Source organism: Temnothorax longispinosus, chromosome 2 (assembly GCF_030848805.1).
Source record: "Temnothorax longispinosus isolate EJ_2023e chromosome 2, Tlon_JGU_v1, whole genome shotgun sequence".
Classification (NCBI taxonomy): domain Eukaryota; kingdom Metazoa; phylum Arthropoda; class Insecta; order Hymenoptera; family Formicidae; genus Temnothorax; species Temnothorax longispinosus.
The window spans coordinates 5,813,519-5,834,978 of NC_092359.1; the positions used below are offsets into that span (position 1 = coordinate 5,813,519).

The following is a 21,460-nucleotide window of genomic DNA, read 5'->3' on the forward strand; positions in this document are numbered from 1 at the left end:
GTTCTTGAGGAAACTATTGATAAGATTGCAAAAAATCAATACTGCCCGATTCTTATAAATAGTTACTATTCAATCTTAAGGATTAAGAATATATAAATTAAAAATAGATTTTACACAATTATAGAAATAAAATGTTTTATTAATTAATAAAATAACCTACATCTTAATAATACTTCTGATCTTATATTTAATATTTTAACAAGGCCATCCCCCCGAGGAAACTGTCGGTAGAGCAGAAAAATCAATATTATGCAACGTTGCCACGTCAAACGCGTCAAGGGCTCAAGGGTTGAGTGCCGAAGTCTTTATGAGAAAGTGGTTTTCGTCGCGGGGGGTGAGAAAAAAGCAAAGGAAAAATTCAAGAAAGTCTGATCACACGTGGGTCATGACTACGTCGTACATCGCGAGTACGTAACGCCAAGTGTCCTTGATTTTTACAGTTCGTTCCTTATTGTGTTCAGGGTTACATGAGACGATCGAGTGTCGTCCAAGAGACGAGTGTTGTTAATGTCATGCATGCTCCTCAGGGGACGTGAGTTTTTTTTCCTGAGAATTTCTTTAGAATTCACATCGAATACGGCAGAGAAATTGATTGATGGATATTTAAATAACTGTAGTTAAACGGTGAATTGTATGTGAACTTAATTTTTAGTGGACTTTATTATTATGCAAAAATTTCAGAATAAAACACATATTAAAGCAAAACTGGAGGATTTAAACAGTCAAATATCTGAAAGCTTTTGAAACAGAAACTGAAAATTCTAAACGATCGAAAAAAAAATTAAAAATTGAAAAGATAAATGTAATAAATATTGATTAATTTTAAAATATTATATTTTAAGCAAGAATTTGAAAATGTATAAATAAGAGAATTTGGAACACAATGATCTCTTTTAGAAACTCAAAGATTTAAAGAAGGTATTTAGAATATGAAAGGAAAAGGGAGTAGATTTTAAAGGCTCGCAGGTCTCTATCTAAAAGAATTAATGGTTGAAAGTTTCTTGTTGTTTTCTTCGATAAATAAAATATCTCGAAGTTTGAAACGAAGGAATACACAATAGTTATATAAAGATTGATCCGTGTGACGTCTAGTAAGGTTTTTGATCAAACCATTCCCTGATTTCCAGGATATCAGGATGAATTTCTGCTCACGGAGACGCTTTCGCATCACTCCTATGCGAGCTCTGGCGGCATTCTTCCTGATGGTCGTACTGTTCTGGTATAGCCTCAGTCGGCAAGAGATTCCACAGCAGCCGTGTAGCGTGCCTGAAGAATTTACCGAGAAATTACACGATCTCGCTTACAGGTCAGGATTCGTGATGCTGAAATAAAATCTGAGAAAAATTAAATTCAAAAGATATTAGATGTCCAACAGTTCATATTCTACCTCTCAATTTATGAGCCCTAAATTTTAAGTCAGAGGAATACACATAATTAATAAAAAGTAGCTCTCTCAATTAGTTTTAAGTTAAATTTACGTTAGAAGGTATCTCTTTTTTAATGCGTAAAGCATAATTATTAATATAAAATTAAAATATTTACCGTCAAAATATATGTATACATAATTCTCATAATTTCACCAGGGCTCACTTGGTCCTCACTAAATTGGGCATCGTTCATTTTCTCTGCCTGGGCGGCCTTTGGGGTCAAGTTCGAATAGGCCGTGCACTTCCGTGGGCTCGTAAAGTGGAGCTATGTTTGGTCGACACGCTCCGCGACGATGTCTTAATCACGAAAACCTTCCGGGAAGTCGGTTTGAGTGCAACCTACCTTCACGCGGCGGGAATTTACAGGATACAGGAGCACGAGGTCGGCGAGGATGCACCCAAGGTGGAGGTGGTCGTTTTCGAGGAAGACGCAGTGGTAAGAAGTTTCGCAAAAGAAATCTTGTGTATTTTGTGTATTTTAAAATTTATATCAACAAGAGTTTTTAAATATTGCGTGTGCTAAGTTGAAATAAATGACAATTCTTAAAGAATGCTTATACATAAGAATTCTTGAAGAATTCTCATGTAAAACGTAAAATCGGAAAGACACCACTTGTTTTGCCAATATTTGTTTTAAACGCTTCGCATTTATGTCAGTTTTATTGTCCCTACTTTAATTACCCAGTTATAAACTCATCCTTGTTTTTACGTCAAGAGCAATATCTGTATTCAGTAAGGTTGCGTTTTATGTATCTAGCACGCTAATGCAAATTCAACGCTTTGTGTTCCATTGCCTTTTATGGAGCATTGAAGGAAACTCGAATGTACGAATGTTTCTATGCGCTTTACAGCGCATCCCGTATGTAGGACAAGCGGAAACGACTCCTTTGGCAGCGCCCGCGCCGGTTTGTCTATAAACCGGCGATGCGAACGTTTTATTGCCCCCTCATTTGTATGCATTACGATCTGAATTGCCGGATTTGTCGGGAAAGCCATTAATTGTACATACGTCACGTACCAAATTCATTTTAGATTACTTGGATTTATAAAGCGTACGTGTCTGATCTCGCTGAGAGTCATACCGTCTCTAAAAATTTCTAGTTTGAGACGGAAAGCTTTAGAGATAGTTCGAAAAGGAAGAAAGAAGCGTATAGAGATGTCGATTATAAGACCTCGGAAAGGTTCAATCGTGTTGACACTTGCAGACGCAGATGGTGAGGAGGGTCGGCTGGACCAGAAGGGTCCTGCCTCCGGATTGCGAATTCTCGCCGAGTCTACAGTGCTTTCCGCCACAATTAGTGATACCTCCCCTGCCGGCGAAACAATTCGGCGGCCGACTGATGCCGGTGCCACGAGAAGGCATAGAATTACAGAAATATCATTATCCCAACGACTGGTGGCTGGAGATCAAGCCCACTGACTGCACCGAGCCCCAAGAGACAAACGTGTAGTGTACAATCATGGTGCAATTAATCCTAGAGCGATATTAAAAACACGTACTGTATAATTCGCTAGATCGGAACATTGTCTAACCGCTGTTCAATCAGCTTGGATATAGAACATAATCCAGTTATGATTTAGTTAATTTATAGTGTCCAACTGATAATTAGCTTGGACTATAATGAAGAAAGGTACTGAGGTATTTTATTATAACCAAGATACTTTCTAGAAGTAGACACGACGAATAGACAATGTGCATGTGATAACGCTAGATTTTTTTAGTTACCGCGTAATTGTTTATAGATCGATCTAATTTAGTTTTCTAAAAAATTCGATCGGCGTATACAACGTGACGACGCAGTTATCGCTTATAGAAAGTATTCAAGTGCTGTCATAAAATGAAACGTACGGTAGTATTATTGGTAGTGATCGACTGCTAATCATCGTAGCGATTGTGTCATTAAATGACTATAAATAGATTAAAATTATAAGTCATCTTTTCTAATCGTTTCTCATTCCTGAGATCTTCCTATTATTGTCATTTTTATTTTATTTTTATATATCGCATTTTTTAATTGTTTGTCTTAAGCTTCTAATTTGTAAAACTTTACAAACCGGTGATTTATATTTACTATATACAATTACTGAAATTACTGTGTGAACGACTTTTTATGCATTTTTACACTTTTTAAAAATCTTTTTTGATTATTTAAGCTGGGAATTTTGAAATACAGTAACATTTACACACTACCATAAGTGCTAAGAAGATTAAAGTACATGTATGCGAATACATGTTTAATAATTAACGTTCATATATTCTTCGAAAAGCAAGGTACTCTATACCTAATCGTGAAGTTATAGGGAAAATATACAATAGAAGATAAACTACGTGTACTGAAAAGGCATTGCTAGCTTTAACTTTTACTCTATTGTACACTTATTTATACGTTTATATACACAATGCGCTTTTTATACGAAAACATATGTCTTCTTAAAATGATGTACTTCATTTAATTGATTAATTATGGATAACTGTTACTTCAATAGGCAATCTTGTTATAATTTATTATAAAAGTTGTAATGGCAACCGTAATTATTATTCAGTGTAAAATAGTGGAAAACAATCGTACGCAATAAAGTGTATTCGTTGTACTTCTACTGTCCGCGCGCGCGAACTTGTGTTAATACAATTATAAATGTAATTGTAACAATGCATTTCGTAATGTTATAGTTACGTCCCGAAATCTTTCAGAGATTGAATAAAAATCTAGAAAATATATTAAAATGTCTTTTTTAATTTACGTCAAAATAATTATATACGTATGACGATCGAAGCGCCTTCTTCTACAACAATTAGAAAGCGAAAGTTATTAAGAGCTCTCGAGTAGGATCTCGACTATGACTAGATTGATGAAATAGACAACATAACGGCAACATCATTCAAAGCAATGAGCACTTCCGCAGCCTAAAGAAAGTAAACGCGCGCACGCACGCGTTGAAAGTATCTCGAAAGTACCTTTTATGTACGCCTCCGCTCACTTTTCACTGGATCTACGGCTCATCAGCTATCTATAGCAATTTTTTAGCACAAACATCTCTTCTACGCAGTCGCTATTTTAAGATTCAATGCCGTGTTTATTTTAATAAAATCAACATCTATATAAATAAATCATATAATTTTAACATAATTATAATTTTAACATTAATTTATATTGATAAGAGAACAAATTTTCGAAATCTTTTTATAAAGATGATTTTTTGTTGTACGTCAACTTTAGCATATATCCAGAATATCGCATTTGCAATTATTTTCAAAAAAAAAAACTACTGTTATCTAAGTATTCTTGTACAATTCGATTATTTGGTGGACGTGCGTGTCTACAAAGGCTATAAGAAATACGTTAATATTTCACAAATTTAGGTCACAGAGAAAGTATCTATTTTGCTCAATGTGAATCACGTAAAATTTGCATGTGATATTCTTTACTTGAATACAATAATTTATTTCTTGAATTATTGTGTATAGACAATATCATCAATCTTTCTATTGTGCTGTTAGATGTATACAATCTTTTTGTCAAATAATTTCTTATTTTGTTTGTCTGTTTACTTGTGAAATTAATAAGCCCATTTTGAATGTATATTTACCTTGGAGAAACTTCGCTTTATTGAAGAACAAATTGTAATAATTTCAGTCATACCGTTGCGATGACGTTTATGAGCCATTATACACATGTTGCTTTAGGTGGCTGAAGAGAAGGGAAGATTATAAAAGAAACTTTCCTGCTCGAAGACTTCAAGTTTATAGTTTCATTTCGGTCCATGAAGGTTTCATCTCCGGCTACGCGAGCACTTATCTTTAACAGAAAACTTACAATTAGCGATATAATGTGTCCTGCTTTAGAGTGATATGACAATCTAGAATCAAAGAATCTTAATATATCTAACAATTTTATACTTTTTAAATGTGTGGTAAGGAAGTGTTGATTGCAAAGTTATTGAAATGATTGAAGAGTCCGCAATTATTTTAGATAAAGTGATAAATTAACAAATAGTGATAACTGATAAATATTTTCCGACTAGTATATGGAAAAAATATAACCATTAAAATGAGAAAAGTGCATCTAGAAAATGCTGTTCTAACTACATATGTATCTAATCAGTAATTTAATTAAAGTAAATTGGATGCATTGGAAATATAGTTATAGTAATTTAAAAATATATATATTCTACGATACAGAAAAATGCAGGTGAGTTAATTAATTAATACTAAAAGAATAAACATTTCCCATTATAAAAATCGATGTTAATTTAATCGTGATGTGTTGATAATTTTTAGTTACCTATGATTATTGTGCTTGTTGGCTTAATGCTGGATTTAGTGGAATTTAATGAAACCTACAAAATTAAGTCGTATAAATATTACAATCCCCATCCATGGCGACGGCTACGATGGCATCCTCTTCCAAAACACCGAAAACATCATTATCATTCCAAGAGAATGCCATCGCAAAAACATCATCGTTACGAACCAGAACCAGACTACCACAGGTAAATCTGGAATTCGTGAAAAATTTTATGTTTGTTAAATATCTTGAAAATTTGGTTTTTCGTTGTTCCATTTCAATTCTTTATACTACGTAGTTCGTATGCATATTTAATATATATACATATTTTATTCATTTATACACGCAGATATGCATCGCGTCATGAGGATTCGGTGGATACGTCTGACCACGATAAACCTTACGTAATAGTCATACAGCTTCCACATAATAACGAAAAAAAGGAATATCGTTCCTATCAGCGAGAGCATGTTATAGATGATCCTACGCGAAATAATGATTATATTGACGACGCCGATGAATTGAAAGTATACCAGCTGAATAACTAAGATATTCAAATAAAAGTCAACGACCATGTGTCGATTTTTGCATTGTAAGATATATATAATAATTTGACAGTTTGGTTAATAAATCCTAGATTATATCTAACGATATAAAGAATTCGTAAAATTGAGTTTCAGTTTCGATATTTATGTTTTATATTTGTTTTTATGTTCGACATATTTTATATATGTTAATCTTTTACGTTTAAGACTGTGTTAATTTATAAATATACGTCAATATAAATATAAACTATATTGGAAATATTTTGAAAATTATGTTACATTCATTGAGAAATATTACCTGTTTCATATTTTTATGATTTTCCTATACCTAATAAGACGTTAATTTTTGTGATTATATGATTTTTATTTGAATTCTGAAATTATCTTGTTATTTTGTAATAATGGCAACAGTAGTGAAGAAAATTAAAAAGAGATTAGAAGCAGGGTAGTTAGATTTGGCCTTGTGCTTAATTACACTACACGTTTTTTAATGTAGTTTTTATTTCTAACGTAATAGTCAACGAACATATTGTATAATCGTAAATAATAATAACATACAATGTCGTCGTGATGTTGATGTGTCGCTGCTGCAGTCCATCTTTTTGCAATTTCATTTATTCCCTTGACACGACGTCGACAAAGATCACTCAAACGGATTCTTTCGTACTTTAGGCTCCTGTCTACGTCGGAAAATAGATCAGTCTAGCAAACGAGAATTTTTTAAATTTAAATTACTTTTCTAAAAGCAATTTAACAAATCTGTTAATCAAATTTAAACATTACTGCAAATATTTGGTTCAAAGCTAACCAAATTATAGCAGCAACTCAGTCTTTTTCAAATTTTGATTGCTACAAATAAAAGTTTCTATATCTTCTATATATATATACACAATAAAACCAGTTTTTACGAAAAGCAACTAAATAACGATAGAATATCAGTCTAATAAACAGTCTTGCGTTCGATTCGACGAAAATAATTTTAAGCAACGACGATCCTTTCCGACGTGCGCCTCTTAGAACTTCATACAATCCCTCGCAACATTACAATACTCTACAGCCACTTTTGTGTTTAACATTTACACTCGACTCTACACAGCCGTTTTAATTTATTTTATCCCTTTCACATTTTTCTTTTTTTTGTTTAATCGTTTGTGCGTCTTTATTGATCTTCTACGGCTTCATTCTCACACGCGGTGATTATATAAACATAGAAACATACAAACACACATGTTTTTTTTCTTCTACGTGTCACACGACACATAATTAGCTTTTTTTCCGTTTAATCTGCGCGAATAATTAAACTTTGCTTTTTATAATTTGTATCTCGCCATCAACTACGTTTATCGAAGCACTTTATTGCAGGTTTTCTTTTTTTAACAAAGCACTTATTTGTTTTATTACACCCGAGTTATTCGGCTTGCTTTTCATTTCGCTTTTAATTTTTTTTTTATGTTTATTTATTTAATGCATTTTACATTTGATTAAGGAATGTGCAAATGCAATTTTTCGTACGCCGGTGTTGGATAAAAATTGCTGCGTGTTTTTTCGACATATCACATTTATCATGAATGCGCATTTCATGCACTAATTTTATACAACGATCCCGATCTGTTTACGCTGTTCGGATGTCCTTCACTAATGATACATAGTAGTAATTAAATGTTATTTTTATATATTTTCCAAATGTTATTTTTTATGCAATTGCGTAACGATTCATAGATTAAGCGATTTGCGACATCAATATTTGCGTATAAACGAATAAAAAGGCAGTTGCTCCGAATTGCAGATAAGAATGCAGCAGGAAAATCTGTAGAATTAGGAATTTTTGAAATGCAAAAGATATCAAAACCGAAAATCGTTATGCGCGAAGGACACTCTAACTCGCGCAAACGCGAGATATGCGTGGGTGATTATCGCGGCAGCTATTTACGCACATGTTTTTCTGTATGTGTATATAATCAGCGTTTCTCTGAAAGACTTAATAATTATATCCGTTGTAATCACAGTCGATGTAAAAGTGTACACAGAGGCGATGCTCATTAATACAATATATCTATATTTAATCTTTCGTTTACGACTTTTCTCTCTCTCTCTCTCTCTCTCTCTCTCTCTCTCTCTTCTTTATCGCTTATTCTTACTTCTCATGTTAATTCGTGAACGATTAACGTCCCTCTCCAGCACTCGGTCAAATTTCGGTCCACCTCGAAACTCTGACGGATGCCCCAAATGCGGTCGAAGGACATCGGAATATATATATACTTTTTTTTTCTTTTACGGCCGCCATCGCGGTTTCGATTTCACACGTGCGTGCGTGTCTAAAGCGTGGCACTTGCAGGATATGAAAATCAATCGGTCACGTCAAAACTGCGCCCAGCGACTTCGTCCATCCGCGCCCTTGCGATTCCGCGGTACTATTAAATTCTCATACCGAAGCGTAATCCGCGCGATACCACATGTACCGTGGCGTTCTCTCTTCCCGCCGAGGAAGTAGGCCATTCATCGGTATCGCGCCGACCGGAAGTTCAAAGGGTGAGTTTTGCGGCGTGCCGCAGGATGACAACGAGACCACGACGGGGCTAGGCGGAGCGTTGCGGCGACAGTGAAAGTAGAGGCACGCTGGCAGGCCCTTCCCCGTCGGGCGAGCGTCATACCGGTGTCTCGAAGGTCACCTGAAACATTTATTTTATAATTTGTGATAAAGTTAGAATTAATAAGAGATTTAAAAAATCAATTTAAGGAAGGATCCGATTGGTAGGTGGAATTTTTTCCGAAATGATGACAGAGGTAGTATCACGTTGACAGATCAGCAAACGCGAAGACAGAAATTTTTATTTAAGAATATCAGAAAGTATGTTATTTTATCATTAAGCAATATTAAGCCGTATCTTGGTACACGTGCGGGTGTGCTAGACACATCGGCCGTTTATCAAGCTGTTATAAAGTTACTCAAGTGGATCACGGCCTGCTATCTCTAGATCAGCGAAAGCCTCGGTAACCGCAAATGTGGAGGAACGTCTACAGTTAAACACACAAGATAACGTAATTACAGCGCTAGTGTTAGAAACTGTAATTACGTCTCTCTAATATGATGTATTAAAGTGTACTAGACAATTTAAGTACGTTTGCTGAGGGAGAATCTGCAAATATCTTGAATCTTGTATCTGTATAGATTGTCGAATGTACTTCGTCCGACAATCAGAAGAACTTCAACTTGCTAATAGTAACACAAGTGTAGTACAGTGTGGTACAGTTTGATTGTTCGGAGAGAGGAAGCGCTAATGATGACGATAAGGAATACGCTCCTTCCCGAGTAACATGATAGGTCACTGCGTACGTAACATAGTAAAGTATTTAAATAAGAAAATTGTACGTGGAAATTTTATTTTAATTTACCATAATTCATCGATATTTTTAGAGAACGTAAACAAAATTGCGTTCGATGGAGTCTTCAGAAGAAATAAGGGAAAAGAAATATCGCTATACACGCTTTTTTGTTAGCTTTTAGAATTCGCGTGTGCCTTGCTTTATTTGATCTAAAAATAGCCGCTGCTTTTCCTGCGCCACGGGCTGGCACTCGATATCCTCTATCGTATCTCTGTAATGAAGTCAACATAACGAAGTCAATGAATGAAATCAACCCACTTCTCGAGTTCCTTTTTTCGATCGTTTCCTCTCGAGCTTCGGTGTTTGAGGTAGCAGGGTGTAATCGCCGCCAGCACCCCCGCTTCGTTGTCGCACCACGGGAGCGTGAGTCGGCACGGGTACTCGCGGAGGCGGCGAAAACTGGACACCCTGCGGCAGTAACGAGTAGCCGAGGTTTTGGCTTTGAATGAACGGCGAGGTCGGCGGAAAGTGGTTCGCCACTACCGGCGTCCAGTACTGGTGCGAATGCCGGGCCGGGGAATTCTCTGAGGACAGATAAAATCCCAATTACCTTGGCACGGTTAGCCTTTAAAGGGTAGCCTTTTTAATGCCCAACTCGAATGTCGCTCGTGTGTGACTCCGCCCCCTCCCCCCGATTACGTAAACCGAATTATTGAAGGTCTTGGCGAAGACGACGAATTAAACCGTACGAAGTGAAATGTTACGGCAAACGTTCTTTGCATTTTTGCGACGTAAGATATTAATTTATCAAGATCTAAAGATCCAGGATAATATAAAGACTATGTAAAATAAAGAAACCATTTAATTTATCAAGGAAAAAATGGAAAAGGCTGCGACACTTACTGTCACTACGCGAATTGCTGTATTGCTTATGCGCCTTCCACGTTGTCGATCGAACCCTTCCAGCGGTTTCCGTATTAACGGCGTCGACGCTGACGCTTCTCGCGACCCCCCTGTAAGGATTCGATGTGGCGTTCTCACTGGCGGTCGCGACACCAGCGACGTGCTCGTTAAGGGCGTACAACTTGGACGTAATGTCCTTACCGATGAGGGTGTAGAGAACGACCTTGAGCACCGGCCTGTGCCGAAGCACCCTGAGTAACTTCATTCTCGTCCAACAAATATACGTACTGGGCTCCTCGGCTCGTATCGTCACCTGGAAGACGTCGGCATCGTGTTCATGCGTGGCCTCCCATTCGAGCGAATCGACGAATTGGTAGGCTCTGATGTAGTGCAAGTGTGTCCCGTCGCAAGTTACCCTTAATCTGGAATCGAGAGAAGAACTTCAACATCAAAGCTGCACGCAACATCCCCTATGTCTGACAAAGGAAAATTAATCAAATCTCCTCTCTCCGATAATGAATTACTGCAGTATATGAAAAGAGATTGAGAGTGAAGAATATGAAAATAATTTTTAATTATATATTTCTCGATATTAATGTCGAGTCCGTGAAAGTCGCAGAGATAGGATAAAAAAAAAGGCGTCTGTATTAATTCAGTTTCAATTAGCCTTTAATTTCAACTAAAGAATCAGTCTTCTTTCACAAGAAGATAACGCCTCCGATAATTAACCTTTAATTAAAAAGAAGGACTACCCACTTCCCACGCAAAAGAACAGACAGCTTCGTATCCGCCGGCGTGACCCCTTCCGTCGCGTACGTCTGATCGGAATCCAACTTGAGTATCCTCGCCTCCTTCGCCAGCTCTTGGAAATGCTGCTTGTTGACCTTGTAGGGCGCGAAGACCTTCAAATAGAGTTCGGCTAGCTCGGGGTTGAGAGCCGGGGGCAGAAATTGACAGGCGAGTATCAACGAGTGAATGCCGTTTACCAGACCGAGGGCCAAGCACCATAACATGGCGTCCAGAGCGCATATGGTGCTCCCGGCCCAGAGAGCCGCCAGCATGAAACCCAACGTGAGAAGCGAGCGAAGAGCGAAGATGGAAGCCTTTAACGAGCGCGGCACCAGAAACGCAGCCGCAAAAAATATATTTGCTGCCTGAAATTAATATGATCAGTACTTAATATAATCTAAAAAAATTCAAATGATTAAAAAGCATTTTCTCTTTGACCCCAAAACTTCAAATATAAATCTATTCAAATGTAAGTAAAACTTTCGAGAGATTTTTGAGGAAGAAATATATTGAAGGCATCGATTATCACTCATATTAAGACGCGAAGAAAAGATCGCATAAATTTTAAGAAATTCTAACGTCTTCAAAGCATATCTTCACCTGGAAAAGCTTGCTCTGATTAGCCTCCCATTCATTGCAATAGCTACCCGGTGACAACACCGTCGCGTTCAGTCTCTCGGTGACGTTGCTGACCTCAGTGCCGTTCCAGACGTCCAACCACAGTTCCGTGTAGTTGAAATCGTCCAGCGAGTAGCCGCCGAGATTCGGCAGACCGCTATAATTAAAGGTGTAGCTCTCGTTCGAGTAACTCGCCGTCGATGTCGACGAGGTGGGAAACGGCGTCGTCGAGGACGAAAGGAGGCTGCCGCCGGCCGTCGCGGGTGAATCAGTCGTGTTCGCCATTTTTTGTCGAGGGCGCGTGACACGTGCCATCACCTTTGACCCCTGCAAGCCGAACGTTGCTCCCTTCTAAATATCAGTCTAAATATATTTATAGATATATCTTTAAAAAATTCATAAGAATTACATTTGCCAATGTATTAGACACATGCTCTTTAAATTATGTATTTCTCAAAATGCTTTTATAGTAACCCATAAATAAATGATATTTTCCTTATAAGACATCCTTAAATCAATATTACAAAATAAAGTAGAAAGTGCGATTCAAAAATATAAGAAAGCCAATCACTACAGATTTCGCAGATTAAATATTTAATGCCATAAAAAGCGTGAAATTAATTTCTGCCGATTCTGCAAAGGCAAAGTGTTTAAAATCTCCATTGCTGGAGATTGGACTTTAGCAGCTAATTGAGGTGCCGCATTTTAAGCCGCAAAAATTCCCTTTCTACGAACAGTTTTTCGATATTCACCAGCGTATATTCAACACGCTAGAACCGACCTTCCATATCGGGGACGTTGCATATATTCCTGCCCTTAATTTATCTAAATTATAGTTAACCACTTGCCTGTCAGATTTACAACAGAAGCTAAAAGCGACTGGGGCGATTAACGTGGAATATCGATTTGACTCTTCGTGATTCGGGATGCAATATCTGAGCTTTATTATCTTCGAGGTCGCGCCGCGCGAGGGCCTGCGTGACTTTAGCGTTTCGTTTCGCGCCGCGCCGACCCAAAGACTTCGCGGGGGATATTTTCTAGCCGAAACGGCGAAAATCTCGAAATAGCATGCAGTTAAGGATCGGCCACGTCATCGCCATCAGGAGAGTCGATTTTATCTGCTTTCAAGCTGTGCTGTACGAGAATGCCCTCGAAATTGCAGAGGCGTCCTGCAGACCGCATAACCGGACAAAACCTCTTGGCACGTACCTCTTGGCTTTTCTAGACTGTCTCCGAAGATACATCTGTGTAATTTATATCCTTAAGGAACATATCAGGTTTCATATGAAATTCATGTCATATAAAACCCATTTTCTTGCTTCTACTTCGATCCAACAATTCCACTGTGATTTCTTACTAACATAAGCTAAAGCTAGCGATTTGCATTCTAATAGGTTTTTTTTTTTACATCGAATAGAATGAATGCATGCGATTCTTATTCAGAATTAAAAATTTGATATACATATTTGACGATACGAAAATACCGATATTCATCTATGTCACGATAACCATCTGCTTTAAATCGCGTAAAATAATTTTGCGTATTCTTCTTTTACGAGGGAAAGTATGCTGTATATATTAGTTCAATTGTTAGTTCAGAATCAATTACGATTCAATATGAAAGTCACTGGCTCGCGCAATCTTATAAGAACCAATAAAGAAAATAAAATCACTTGGAAAAGAATTTCGATTATCTTATATTACGAAGCATACTGTCGATACGAGCTGCGCAACCAGCCAGAAACGGCCAGAAAATGCCATTTAACACAGCACGCGCCAGTAATCGTGGATCCGTTCTCGGAATGATTCAATATCATCATTCGATTTTCGATATTTCCGTCCGGGGTGAGCTGGTGTCACGCTTCCATCTAACGGAACTACGTCAGCCTACCCGGAAATTTGTTAGAGCACTCTTTCCGGCCTGATTCAACTATCGTACAATGGATGTAAACTGAAATCTAGGATCAAGGGAGCGCGTATATTCACGACACTAATTATTGCCAGAGTTTTCTGATTGTATCCTTCTTCTACGTCAGATGTAAAAATTTAATACTTTTGCATTTGGCTCTGCGAAAGGACGATATGTGTGTATACCTAAAATCTATATTCGAAAGAGGCCACTAAATTTTATTAAATATTCCAACGATAACTAGGTTCGGTCTATTCTTCGCAATATCGAATATGGACTTGGAAATATATAAGTAACATTTTTAAACTCGTGAGTTTCATTGGAAATATAAGTAACATTTTTAAACTCCGAGTTTTGTTCGTACAATCTCACTCTTTGTGAGATATACCGCTCTCATTATTTTTATACAGAAGTGTTACAAACCAACGACCGAGATTCCCCAAATAAAACAGTCGATATAGAATTTATATTTAAAACAATGGTTATACAGGTCGGTATCACTCCGTGAATTGTGTAGAGAGAAAGCTAATTATATTAAGAGCATCAAAATCGGACATTGTTTACGCTTGATTCATCTTTGATATGGTCTAGTTTTGCCTGAGAGATTTCCTGAACGTATTAACTTGATTTCGCGTTCCGTGCGATCTCTGAAGAGTTAACGACTGCCTGCTGCAAGGGCAGCTCGTGGCTTTATGCAAATCCTAATTTGCGGCTTAGGCCGCGCCACAATACAAGTTTGATTTTATCTTGATATTCTTTCGCTTAATCTCGCTGTGACGTGAGCCGTCCCTCGCGAAAGGAAACGCGAAGTAACTAGATAATCGGCTTTGCGAGCGAGATTTTAACTGTAGATTTCATCAGCTCTCTTGTTATGCCCTGTGGGAGTATTCGTATTATCTTAATACATTCTCCAGACATTTTGTAGGACATTCTATAACAGCCGTAAAATCCTTTCCCTTTTAGAATTTCAATACTGTAATTATAATTGTATGTAAGAGCGCGAATATATTTATTTTAGGCTACTTACTTCGGATATTCGTGAATTGGATAAAAAGGAGGATACAAAGCGCTTCTAAAACATTTCCAAAACGATAATTGAGTTTGAAAAATTATGAATAGAATTTTTTAATTTATCTCTATTTTTCGAAGGATTTTGAAATTTCTTTACTGTATTCTGATGTATTCTTGATGCTCGTTTCTCGTTAACCGATTAATCTATTTAGTGACGATACAGCGGTAATCCGCATGAAACGAACAAATATATCGAAGATACCTCTTACAAACGGCCGAAAGATTTCAAGGTCATCGTGCCTCTGTATCGACTTGGCTCGTATGGTAATTAAGCACGAAAGCGGAGCTTTCGTGACTGGCTGTGCTCACTATCGCTCCAGAAGACTTATTCGCGAGTTCTGCATGGGCTCGGCTGGGTCAGGGTAAATCACGTGACATCATAACAGGGTGTGGTGATTTACGTGAGGTTCTAAAGCCTCCTTGCAACGTGTGCAGTTTGCATTTACGACGCGTCGAATTTTTATCCGTGCAAAGTCCAATTTTGAAGTCATATGGATCGAATTCGCAGAAAAATTTGTTTAGGAAAAGAATCTTGCATATAATCAATGATGAGCACAGCAACGTTAAAACTGATAAAAATATTTAATAATATAAATACAGTATGTGTTGTGCGTATAAATTACATTTGAATAACTCGGTATTAAATTTTCACTTCAAATTTAATAAAATAAATCAACAACTTTGTTTAAAAGAGAAATCAACTTCAAAGCTAACAAATTATTAACAGCTAACAGACAGAATAATGGTATTTCAGGATTTGGTATATATTCAGGATTCATTTCCAATAATACGTTACGTGTGCGCGACGTTGAATTAAATATTATTTGAACGTTTATCTGCTATATCTTCTTCTCGATCGGTTTTTTATTCAAATCAGGTTAATTAGCTTCCTTCAATTCAAGCCAACAAATTAACGTCGATAACATATCGGGGAAAAAAAACGAGAAAACCAATATGCTCTCTTTCATTGCTCATACCGTGAGTCCGTATGTAAATTGGGTCTCCTGAAAATATGAAAATAATCTTGTCGACGGGCAAGATATGGCTCGCGTGACGACAATCGCTTCCTTGCGATTTTACTTCCGTTTGCCACTTTGTTCCGACCTCGAAGATGTCGGCTTGGAAAACGTCAGTTCTATTAGTTTCAGGATATTTATAGAAAATTAATAAAGTTTAATTGGAGGAAGTTTAATCATGAATATTTAAATTGCGCATAATACAGACGTAAATGGAATATATCTCTCTGTATCTGCATGAAAGGAAATCCCATTGAGAGGTAATTCCGTCATCCGCTTATCCTATTATCTGATAGAAATTCAGAAGCGTTGCGAAGTTGGCTATGTATAAAAATGCAGATGAGGAGGATGACTAAAATTCAACAGTGTCACGTAACCATTCCGACGTCACGTAACCATTCTGGAATCGACCTGGAATCGCCGAGCGGACACATTCTGTCATTCCCGATTCGTTTTACGATGGACAGCGGCGGTTTGTCGGGGCAGCTTTTGAATTAGATTAAAGCCGACGGAGGGTTTGGAGCCGACCCTTCGCCCTTCGATCCCTCGATTCTCACCGAAACGGTGGCCGACCAGCCGCAGGAGACAGAAACAGCTCCGACAGTGCGGCGCTTGATCGGTCAATCCAATTTATGTTGATAAGATTACCCACCTTATTTCCTCTTTGCTCTCCATGGAAATGACTCGCCTATTTTCGAGGATCATTGAAACTTTCCGTGAATTTTCGGCATTGGACACTTGTTATCGTACTGTATTTCCTTTATCTGTGAATCTCTAGATTTGACGGCGCATCCAATATCATTTATCAGTTCGTAAAAAACCGTTTAGCAGATAAACAGATTGTAAATTTTAAAAAGTCTGATTATATTATGTTGACCAAGATTAATATAAAACATCAGTCACTAATTAAAACTTTTTCAAAACTATTTTAAATTAAATTGTTACCCAATTATTATTTCAATAAAGTTTACTGGACATTTATAATTAATTGTGAATTGAATTTATCTATATTTTTTACTTAACAATAAAGAAAAATGATTTATATAAGAGATAGTAATGCCCATCAATATAAATAAATCTCGATTCTTGTAAAAATGTCATTTGTGATGAAGTGAAAGTTCTTGCTGGAGCATGTTGGACTTGCGCTTGGATTTACGCCGGGAACACTTGTTGCCCCGTCAAGCTTATCGTGAGCGGACATGAGCATGTAAATAGTTTTACGCGACTTCTCGGCCTCTGTCCGGAGCTCGTGCGCGATTATTTCATAAGTCACAATCGTGTGTGGCAGCGCATTGTCCCTTTATCGACCTCGCGTCACTATTAATTTTTAACTACACTTTTCTTTTCTCTAGTATAAAATGACGAGTGTCGTTCTCGTATTCGTACGATCGTGTTGCGTCAAATTAGCTAACGTTTAACACGCAAGTTGACTCTGTAATATCGTCACTCGACGTCGAGAAAATCACGCGTTTCACTAATCTAAGACCTTTGCTACTTAAGTCAGTAGCGAAGGGCTCACTAACTCAGACAAGTAGTATAACTCAATCGCCGCAGTCAGTCGAGTGTAAAATTCGGTCGTGCGGGTCGCGAAGCTGCTTATCATATAGAGTGGCGTTTCTAGTCTTACCCTAAATCCAAGAGAAAGAAAAACGAACATCTCTATTCTAAAACAATATAACGAAACTTGCGAGAGAAAATGTAAAATAACGAGGCAATTTTAAATGTCGCATCAATAAAAAAGAAGGTGAGTTAATTCTCCGAACTGCGGAGGCCGAAGGTTACGGTATAGAAAACGCTTCGATGGGGTAGCGTTTACTCTCCCAGTAAACAGCCAGCAGCTGTCTACAATGTGGCGCGTGGGGTTGGCGCGAGCGCCGTACGAGAGGAGAGGGCTATCGACCCTATCGACAGCGACAGGAGGAACCACGCGGTCTGTTACGGGCAACCCTGTTTCTTAAAGGCCGCTATACACTACGACGCACGTGTCGGCAAATCGACTGCGAAGTCTGCGACGTTTTGTCAAAATGCAATATCCGAATATAAAATTCAATTCACAAGCGTCCTTTTTTTGTCCCGGATGGAAAATATTGACAGGCAACTTATTGTGCAGCTGCATGAATCAACATACGAACGCTGCGTCATATTGCGAGATATTCAGAAGCGTTTGTACACATTTACACAGTAGGTAGTTTCGCCGCGAAATGTTAAATAATTATTTAGAATATATTAATGCACCCATATAAATAGCATAATAAAAATTTCCTTTCTGATTGCGCGGAATAAATTAAATTATAAATACAATTATTTAGTTTATTTAATTAGCTCCTTAATTTTATATATATGTGTTTATGTTACTATAAATAAAATTATAATATGTATATTTGCTATTTTCACAATGTGAAGCTTTCAGTGATTTGAAAGCATTCCTTTTTATATTAAAGTTATTCGTTTCAAGTTTCGAACATCTGCAAAGCTCCATTTCGCTCCTACACGCAGAATTCTTATACGAATAGCGAAGTTAGCGGCTGGTTATTTGCAAGTCTCGTCTGTTTTGCACGAACGTAAAGCAACAGGTAAATGCTCTAGTATCGCATGTCACAATTAATTTCTTTTGAGTCGAGACAGCGCGAACGCGACCGATTAGAGATTATAACATAAGATAGAGATCTTAATGGTTAAAAAGAGTATTTAATTCCCTGTAACGCGACCTTTCCCTCTTGCAAAACGGCACATTCTTTTCATTATTTCCAGCTTATATGAGATGTTCTAAGCCTATCGCGTAACTTCGCAATTTTTATAGAAACAATTCAATTACTAATATGCTGTATTTTAATTTACGGTATTAATATCTTCTAAGTCCTTACCTTATGGTGGATAAGCGATATGTCTTTTGGAGTGCAAGATGATACACCTCAGTCTGCTGTGAGTATGCGACAACAGCAGCGAACATGAAGGCGCTGAGCTCTCTTTGTCCTCGTCGAAATCCGCGACGCGAACGACGATCATTCCGCGCGACACCATCGCGACCGATTATTATTATAATTTTTTTAAGCAAGCTTGCTACGCAAGACAAGAATCACGTAGATCGATCACGTAGATCACCACAAGTATAAAGTCACAATAAATTATCGCGAGTCATCCGTGATTTGTTTTAACGAAAAGTTTCTAGTTTCTTCGCCGCACAGTCGTTGACGCCTGAAACATTACACGATTTACAAATCAGCGATGACCTAACTTTTCCTTTAACTATTTAAGAGCTAAACGAGCCTCACAATCTTGTATCTTGATACTGCAAATGAGTTCACGCAATTTAAGTTTGTTTAAGTTTTGATGATTGAACCGCGCGAAGCGATTATAAAGTACCAGTTACTCTCTTTCCTACTTATTTTAATTAGAATTTAGTTGACAAACGTAAATAAATTGGTTTTCTTAAATCAATTTTTAAATTTCTTAGAAAAGACATTACAGATTAAAAAGAACAAAAGCGAGAAACGGGGAGAGAGATAGTCAGAAATCTGTTCTTTAATTATGGTAATTTAAATTTTAAATTTTGAATATCTGAATTGTTTAAAATATTAGAGTTTTATTTTTCGATTAATTTAAACCAAAATTTTTAAGAAGATTAAAATTTCTGTTACATATTAAATACAATTAAGGAATTAAAAAAGAAATAAATTTGTTAATTAATTAATTAATGTTTGGATTAAGTTTGCGACAGTTAAGCTTTCTATTAATTTAGAATAGTTTCAAATATATATTCTTCGAGAGGATGAAAGAAGCGTCATATCATTTTGTTACGCAGGATTATGAAGCACGAACTCTCATCCGTCATGAACAATGATAGCTCGCCAACTTTTATTCATAACCCAATTATATTCTGCTAACTAACACACAATGTGGCACCAACTCAAACGACCATTATCTCTTTGCAGTCCACGCGAAAGTCCTTAAATACAGATTATCCCTTTCGGTATCTCGTAACCCCCGCAAGTAATGTCAGGTGTTCTTGCATCAGTTGCAGAACTATCAAAATTAATCTCTATAAACTTGCCTGCTAGAATTACTAAACAAAAAAAGATGTATTCTCTGACATGATATTCAGTAGCCAATATCTCGAGTGCATCACTTTTGATTTAATTAATAGCGATTACGTTTTAATTATCTCTCTTTCTCCCATTCTCTCTCTCTCTCTCTCTCTCTCTCTCTCTCTCTCTCTCTGTATAAATTTTTTTTAAGCTTTTCGATTTTTGTTGCTACATCGAGCTTGAAGCAATTTGGACGAGTAAACACGATATCGCTACGGTCTCTTGCGAGAACAACAACTACGCGTCCAAGATGCATGATGTTTTCATCGCGCTACTAATCAATAACAATTATACATCGTGCTCATTAGCTCTCTTTCTTATTTGCGACTCCGTGAATTTCCCACGCGATTATACACAGCAATACACCCTACGGTCCAGCAGCGAGAGCATCATTCTCTCTCCTCTGGTAGCTTCACTGAAAGCCTCCTCGAAAACGCGCGACAGCGTCTTTCTCTCCCCCCCCTTCCCCTTTCTTTCTCTCTTTCCAGCATCCCCTGTTCTTAACGTACCGGATGTTCCGTTCGCTTGTCAGCAGGGATACGGCAGCATCACCAGCCTGGGAAACAGGTCGTATTCTTCACTGGAGCACTGTTTACACGGCAAGCTGGACGCCATGGTCACTGCCGCCAGAAGCGAGGGAGAGCGGTCCTCGGTGACAGCGTGTCCTTCGTCCTGTCGACGGTGACGGTGACGACGGCGGTGGCGGTGGCGGTGGCGGCAGCGGTGGCGGTGGCGGTGGCGATGATGTTCTCCTGCTCTTCCCACGCTATCCTCTTAGCGGAACGCGGCCTCATCGGCGCGGCGGGAGGACGCAGTACAAAGGACGACAGCCACTTGTACGCTCATCTCCGCGCGCGGAGTCTTTTCTCTCGCCGATGGTGTGCACGCACTCGGAGCACGGGCCAGCCAGCCTTGCTCTTTCGTTGGTCACCCCTCGGAGCTCTTCTCACCTCTTTTCCTTTACCTCCCTCCCCTCTTCATCTGCCCACCTGTCCACCTTCAACCCCCTCGCTCGATCGCGCTCGAGCGCGCGTCCCTCTCGCTCTTAGCCGCCCCGACCTGAGGGCGCGAAACTGCACACACTCCGGGGGTTGCACACTCCGCACGATGACGCGCCTCTGGGGGCTCTCGCGACACTAAACCACCCTTGGAGCTAGCACCACGCCCTCCGCGTAGGTGGCACCACCGCTCGCTAACCCCCTTTTCGAGGCCGAAGCACCTGCTATAAGTCTCATTCGAGGGTCCTTCGAGTGGTCTTCCTCTTCTATCAACCGAAGTGCTTATCTCTCTCTCTTTCTCTCTCTCTCTCTCACTTTCTTTCTTTTTGTCCCCTTACTCCTTATTCTTCATTCTTTTGAACGTGATTTCTTCCGTACTCTCGAAATCTTTTTCAGTAAATATATTCACAAAAGAATGAAATTCAGGAAAAAAAAAAAATTTCTTTTAGTAAATTTAATAATTGAATGTTTAACGTTATAATTAAAACA

The 21,460-nt window shown here is 38.1% G+C and overlaps 2 protein-coding genes across 7 annotated transcripts; one reads left to right on the forward strand and one right to left on the reverse strand.

Moving 5' to 3' along the window:
* Positions 1-248: 248 nt before the first annotated feature.
* Positions 249-5,670, forward strand: LOC139808017 (uncharacterized). Of its 3 annotated transcripts, none has more exons than XM_071769607.1 (4): positions 249-407; positions 1,128-1,306; positions 1,584-1,863; positions 5,063-5,670. In XM_071769607.1, the coding sequence occupies exons 2-4, from the start codon at positions 1,137-1,139 to the stop codon at positions 5,228-5,230; spliced, it is 618 nt and encodes a 205-aa protein (XP_071625708.1). In that variant the 5' UTR covers positions 249-407; positions 1,128-1,136; the 3' UTR covers positions 5,231-5,670. The 3 variants fall into 3 exon arrangements, with proteins under 3 accessions (XP_071625708.1, XP_071625706.1, XP_071625707.1); XM_071769605.1 differs by lacking the exon at positions 5,063-5,670 and adding an exon at positions 2,633-4,152; XM_071769606.1 differs by lacking the exon at positions 5,063-5,670 and adding an exon at positions 2,633-4,152 and having other exon boundaries at positions 268-532.
* Positions 5,671-7,383: 1,713 nt separating this feature from the next.
* On the reverse strand, positions 7,384-21,400 carry LOC139808015 (popeye domain-containing protein 1-like). Of its 4 annotated transcripts, none has more exons than XM_071769604.1 (7): positions 20,483-21,400; positions 18,753-19,083; positions 11,875-12,219; positions 11,242-11,639; positions 10,774-10,907; positions 9,901-10,166; positions 7,384-8,927 (listed from the first exon to the last, which is right to left on the reverse strand). In XM_071769604.1, exons 3-7 carry the CDS (start codon positions 12,205-12,207, stop codon positions 8,904-8,906), a joined length of 1,155 nt encoding a protein of 384 aa, XP_071625705.1. In that variant the 5' UTR covers positions 12,208-12,219; positions 18,753-19,083; positions 20,483-21,400; the 3' UTR covers positions 7,384-8,903. The 4 variants fall into 4 exon arrangements, with proteins under 4 accessions (XP_071625705.1, XP_071625704.1, XP_071625702.1 ...); XM_071769603.1 differs by having other exon boundaries at positions 10,687-10,907; positions 20,483-21,399; XM_071769601.1 differs by having other exon boundaries at positions 10,486-10,907; positions 20,483-21,391.
* Between the last annotated feature and the right edge of the window lie 60 nt (positions 21,401-21,460).

Bases quoted from the DNA above. Each gene is read 5' to 3' on its own strand.
- LOC139808017 (XM_071769605.1), top strand. From the start codon at position 1,137: ATGAATTTCTGCTCACGGAGACGCTTTCGCATCACTCCTATGCGAGCT. The intron at 1,307-1,583 runs GTCAGGATTCGT...TAATTTCACCAG, and splicing joins TTACACGATCTCGCTTACAG to GGCTCACTTGGTCCTCACTA. The intron at 1,864-2,632 runs GTAAGAAGTTTC...TGACACTTGCAG, and splicing joins TTTTCGAGGAAGACGCAGTG to ACGCAGATGGTGAGGAGGGT.
- LOC139808015 (XM_071769602.1), bottom strand. From the start codon at position 12,207: ATGGCACGTGTCACGCGCCCTCGACAAAAAATGGCGAACACGACTGAT. The intron at 10,167-10,485 runs GTAAGTGTCGCA...ATCTGTCCTCAG, and splicing joins CAGCAATTCGCGTAGTGACA to AGAATTCCCCGGCCCGGCAT. The intron at 8,928-9,900 runs GTGGGTTGATTT...TAAATGTTTCAG, and splicing joins CGAAAAAAGGAACTCGAGAA to GTGACCTTCGAGACACCGGT.